General features: G+C 44.5%; 1 protein-coding gene across 1 annotated transcript; it reads right to left on the bottom strand.

The window, feature by feature from the left end:
- Window positions 1–1,207: 1,207 nt before the first annotated feature.
- gpr68 (G protein-coupled receptor 68) lies at window positions 1,208–3,970 on the bottom strand (the record flags this gene model as incomplete). The annotated part of the gene is made up of 6 exons (XM_080512596.1): window positions 1,208–1,752; window positions 2,203–2,383; window positions 2,473–2,695; window positions 2,777–2,910; window positions 3,083–3,232; window positions 3,884–3,970. The coding sequence occupies 6 exons, from the start codon at window positions 3,968–3,970 to the stop codon at window positions 1,208–1,210; spliced, it is 1,320 nt and encodes a 439-aa protein (XP_080368722.1).
- Window positions 3,971–6,199: the final 2,229 nt, after the last annotated feature.

Below are 6,199 nucleotides of genomic sequence, written 5' to 3'. Positions count from 1 at the left end.
TGGGTTGGTTTTTTTTGTTGAAATGGTGATAGTTTGACTAAGTCATGAAACAAGCAGAGATAAAAAAAAGAGTCAGTTTGGTTGATGATAAAGGAGTCGATCTCTTCAGAATGACGTCAGAAACAACGGCAAGGAGAAGTCAAATCCACCCAAAGCAGTTTGGATACTTAACGAGTCCTTCATCTGTCAGTTAATGGTCGCGTTCACTTGGTAATGAGACCATTTCCTTCAGATCAATGCAAATGAACTCCTAATGGTTAATGCAGTGGCTCAAGGCTGCCTCAAACTTAACCTGCAGCCGAGGTTCTCCCACTACTACAAACACAAGACCCGCTGTTGTTCCCAAACAGTTTCCATCGAGAGCAGAGGGGAGCAACATTGATTATTGTGATCGCTGCAGATATGATACCATCAGTTTTGTGACCAAATTGTACGTTTCTGATTTTAAACAGGTTATATTATAAAACTATATTATATTATATTGGTCCAAAAACGTTGTATTCAAAGTTTACTGCCCCAAATCCATCTTTTCCTTCATTTGAATATTTGATAATAGGAGCTGCAGTCAGAATCTGCTGTGTCTGTGTGAGCTGGACTGGCTCCGCCCACACACGCCCATCTTGGGCAAGGAGGAAGTACTTCCTCTCGTGGCGCCATGTGCCAGAGCAGAGCTGCCTAATTGTGGGAGGAGTCAAAGGGAGGAGCCTACCTTGATTGGGATTGGCTGAAACCCCCAATGACACTATATAGGGTTTGATTTCTGATTTGATCGTTGGAGCAACAAACCTTTTAAAATTTGAATCAACCCAGTGAGAGATGACAGATTTGGGGCGTCATTCCCGGGTACGGTGAGGCATATTACTGTTGGACAATAATTAGAAAGTGAATTTTGCATCATGTGACCTCTTTAAATGCCTGCATGCATTTGTGTAAATTCAGCTGGTTGACGTGTGTTTAAAATAACCATTACCTGACCAATACTCACTTGGAAATTAACTCATGTTCATCAAAATAAGGGAACCTGCATGTGGCCCACAGGCGGCCATGTCTCTTTTAGGGATCGCCACCCTAATGCTAATCGCAATGTCAGTTTGGATCTCAAAGATGATAAAAAGTAAAAAATAAAACCTTTTTTTTTTTTTTTAATCAAATGCTAATAAACAGTAATAATGTAAACATGGTGTGTTGGGTCTCGATCTCTCTCGCTCTACTTCGGCACAGTTTTTTGAGTTTTGCTGCGCTGCCCCGTGGTCGCCACCAGAGCGGGTCCTGAGCGGTGACTGTGTCCGGTGGACTTCTCCGTCTCCTCAGTCCTCCCTTTCGCCTGCCTCTTTCCTCCCGCGGCCGTCACGCAGCCGAGCCGCCCGTCAACGTCCACCTGCTTGCCGTAGAGTCCGCTGTTTGGCACAATGAGCGGTACGATCGTCTTCTCGTCGGTTTGCACGACTAAAATCGTGTTTTTGCACACGCCGTCCGTCTTGGCACTGTTCAGCGTGCTGGTGTGCGTGAGCAACGTCACCGTCGGGTGGCCGTTGTTTTCGTCCGTGGCCACCTCGTGGGAGTCGTTGCCCCGGTTTCCGGGACTGGCGTTGCCACGGCGACAGCAGCAGCAGAGTATCCTGGCCATGGGTCGGAAGATGGCCCTGTAGAGGCCGCGGCGTGCGCTTTCACTCACGAAGCAGTAGAGGGCGGGGTCGGCCACGCAGTTCAGGGTGGTCAGCAACAGCGACAGGTGGTAGTAGTTGAAAATTGCTGTGAACAAAAAATATGTTTTTTTTTACCTTTTGACTGATAATTCTTCACATTTCCATTGTTTTTGTTTTTTTTTTGTTTGAATTTAAATTTGTTTCCTGGAACACACTTATATGTTTGATAACTCCCATCCAATAGTTAACACCGTGCACATGAGGTCACTCTTAGTTGATGACCTGCAAAATGTGCGCAAAACAAAGCACAATTTATTTCCATGAGCCTGCAATAGAGCACATTTCACACAGGATCTTAATAGCTCAGGCTTTATGTACAGTTACTGTAGTTACTGTACACAAAAAACACCCACAAAAATCAACTTAAGCTATGCAACCTCTCTTGCAATACCACTCCGTGCCACAAGGTGGTGTTTGTGAACAAGATATACACCGCTGAGAAACTAAAAGCTCTCCCGTCGTTTTTGTTTGATAGCTGCTCTGGACCGAACGGCACCTGCGATGAAGTTGCATTCCCGCTCCAGCAGGGTGCGCACTAACAGGAAGATGTGATACGGCGAGAAGCAGACGAGGAAGATGAGGATGGTGCTGCTGACCAACTGTCTGATCCTCATCTTCTGGTCCGGTTGTGTTCCTGCGCTTCGGCCCACGGCGCGCAGGACGCACAGGTAGCTGATCTACACCGGGAGAATAAATACAGACAGATCAAAATACACTTTTCTCTTGAAGAGAGAGAGAGAGAGAGAGAGATATGAAGATGTCGTACCATCAGAATGGCCAAGGGGAACAAGAAGCCGATGGTGAAGCGGTAGTAGTTGATGGGGTATTCCCACGGCTGCATGGGGTAGTGCTCGAAGCACACCGACTGGTTCTTGCGGTCTCTGCTGAGTTCTTTGTGTCGGAAGAAGACCACGCCGACCGCGACCTCCTTCAGCCAGATGATGGCGCTAACAATCCACGCCGCACTCATCGAGCGGAGGGAGGCGAACCTGAAGACATCGTGAGGTGAATCATTGCTTCTGTTTGGAGCAAAGCCTCCATCGTTGTGGAGAGTCGAGTCACAGGTGTACCTCAGAGGATGCACCACGGCCAGGTAGCGGTCCAGGCTGATGCAGCACAGAAAGCCGATGCTGATGTAGATGTTCTCGTAGAGCAGGAAGCCGCAGAGCTGACACAACCATTCTCTGTGACGCCAGTCATCATCCTGAGACCCAGCAAGCGCATGTATGACATGAGAGCGGAGCAACATGAAGAAGAGGATCCACAGACTTAAGACAACTCATTGAATATCACTGAAAATGTGTTTTTCTTCCACTATCTTCCACTGGAGACGAGCTGCAGACAGGTTACCATGTGTATGGCCGTTGCTACGTCACCTGGAAGATGTACTGAAGCCACAGAGGTAAGGACGCCAGGTACAACAGGTCGGACACAGTCAGGTTGATCAGATAAACCCCCAGCTCGTTCTTCTGCTTCAGCTGCAGCACGGCGTGATACAGGGAGTACAGGTTGGAGGGAATGCCCACCTAGAATCAAGAAGGCCGGATTCAGAGCGAGGTCCAAATGAGGTTATTCTGCAAAACCTAACGAAAATAAATACGTAAATACGTTCGTTCTGCTCACGCGCCTGTGAACAAACATGGCCGACCCGTAGCGGTATGATTCGCGGCCCATATTCTAGATTTATCATCCATATCGGTAGATTTATAACATCCGACTCCTCATCAGTCCTCCAGAATGTCGGGTTCTCTCCATTTTGTTCACGTGTACAGCGCATTGTTCTCTGCACACGTCTGTGTGATTTCATTACAAAAACAAACAACAGCGCCCTCCCGTGGCCCAGCAGACGAACTACGTCGGCAAATGGGGCCTCAATCACTTTCGCATTTTTACACATTCTAACGAATTTAGTCAAATGAAACAGATTATTATTAAACGGACATCGAGAACGACAACCACTACGCCACTGTTTACCAGGCAGTGTCCAAACAATAAGTAGAAGTGCTAAGTACAAGTCTGCTGACACAGATTTTTTTTTTTTTTAATTTTTTATTATGCATCAAAGAGGAACCGGCCCTTTTCTACCGACTGAGCGTGTCAAAGTGTCCCGGCACTTCAGCAGTTTTCTCGTGGTATGGGGAGATCATCATCATCATCATCATCATCCCCTCACTCACCAGCAGGACGAGGATATACACGCAGGAGAAGAGGTACTGGTGGATTTCGTGGCTGATGGTGCAGTTCATCACATCCTCCTCAGACATGGCGTACGCCGTCGCACTCCGCTCCGCCACTAATTCACCCTGAACGTGAACTCAGGAGTCGGAGCCGACGGGCAGCAGACGAACGTCTTCATGTTGGTTGTGGGGGAGGATTAAACTTCTCCCGTCTGTTGAAACATTCGTCTTCTCAGATCCACAGGTCTGGTTCTCATCAGCCTCTGTGGAACAAAGGAAAAACACAAGAAATTTGAATTTTTTTTATTTTTTTAATTTTTGAACCGATGAAGCCTTTCAGACATGAAATGTTCTTCAAAACCTAAAGCAAGAGATACGATGCAGCATCGACACTGCAGTTTGTTTATTTGTTTACTTTTCAGTGACCATGTACAGAAAACATTCATCTTAAAGAAGTCTTCAGTCAGCAAGATGCATTTTGCTTCAAAACCAAGTTACAGACTTTTTTTTTTTTATCCACATTAAGTTCACAACGACACCTCATTTTGTAAACCGCACAGCAAAGTCAGATTTGTCCACGCATGGCAGCTGATTGCACCGTGACTCTCCTACAACATTACTGTAATCCTGTAAGCCTCCCTTATGATGATACTTCCTCCTTACCGGCAGCAGAGACGACTGGCGCGTCTCAATCCTGCAGTGCAAAGTGCTAAACCCACCGCCATCATTGTAACGTCAGAGACACGGGGGAAGTTGACCCATTGATTCATCTGAAGACTCCTCCCACACTCGAAATACATGAACACGAAAAGAAGAAGTTGCTGAAAATCACTAGTTGATTACAGTTAGTAAGTCTGGAGTTACTTTACAGAAAATAAGAAGCTGCTAATCTATTTTTAAAAAGTAACTGCAGACTTATTTATCAATTTGTTGTATAAGCTGTAATTCACTGATCTATTACAGAAACATCTTTATGAACTGAAAAGGCCACAAATAAATAACCGAGTTAAACTACCGACATAAAGTATGTCTTATAAATATAATCTGGAATGTAATGTTGATAATGCATCAGAGCAACTGTGAATATAATCTAATGTCCGTGTTGAAAACAGTCCAAAATCATGAAATATATAACTGAAGTATCTCATGTTTGTAATACTGGAAAAGTAATGAATTACTTGTAAATTCATGCTAAAAGTCAACACATACATTACTTCACAACAATTTAATCTCAACACTATTTTGTAAGAAAAATAGCTATTCGGTTTTTCTTTAGTGAACATATCATCCTCACATTTCTTCTCACACAAGTCTGGCCCATTTTCTCTGTGACTGATATTAATAGCATGAATTTAAAGCTGAACTCCCATGCAGCTCTTTGTGTCTGACACCACTTCCTTAAAAAAACAAGTGTCTGAATGTCACTGCTTTTCTGTGAACTCCAGCGTTACAGAGCATCTGTTGGCCTCCCCGTGTAAAAAAAAAAACAAAAAACCTCCAACTACATTTCTTTGCTTTGGCATCCCGTCATCTTGAGAATGGCTCCATAATAATACATCACAAAACCATTTAGCGCCACACTTCGAAACCTCAAGCGTCGTATCGGTTTCTCTCTCTCTCTCCTGGTCTGCCCTTTTGGAACGCTCTGCCTCTCTCTGGTTATCCTAAAAGGACCAGTAAGGAAAAAAAAGCATGGCTGGATGTACTCAGCATTCCTCAAAGGTCAAACGAGCCCAGATTTTTAACCCTTATTCAGCCAGGAGACTGACATAAATCGGGATTTATACACATTTACACACAGAGTACTACTGTCACTGAATGAAACTGTAACTCGGCTAAATGTAAAACAAAGCTGCTTTCAGACATGTAATTCAAAGTGCTTGGCATTAAAAATTGAGGTAAACATACATATTTGCGTTAAATAAAAACACACACACGCTTGCCCAAATACAGAATGTGTTGCATCTGTGACTCCACACTCACATGCATGCACACACTAAGCCATTCATTCACCTCTAGTTACATGCAGAGCGACTCAACGTATTGCAAATGTACCATTGTGCCTTAATTCCGACATTCGCGATACAGATGTTGAAAATGACTGGGCGTAATAAACCATATACTGTGCATTCATGCTCTGCATGGCAAAACATTGCGAATAACCAGATGGAGCCCCGTTGCAATAGATTGTGTCGGAAAAAAAACCCAGAAAGTACATAAATCAGTGAAAAATGACGGGAAAAAAACAATAAAGTCTGCAGAGATGCATGAACAGCTTGACGCTACTTCAGGCCAACACTGGATTCAAGAAGAGAA

The sequence above is a fragment of the Blennius ocellaris genome (assembly GCF_963422515.1).
Source record: "Blennius ocellaris genome assembly, chromosome: 17".
In the NCBI taxonomy this organism is placed as follows: Eukaryota; Metazoa; Chordata; class Actinopteri; order Blenniiformes; family Blenniidae; genus Blennius; species Blennius ocellaris.
The sequence above is the reverse complement of the archived record's forward strand: the minus strand, read 5'-3'. Positions and strand labels throughout refer to the sequence as shown.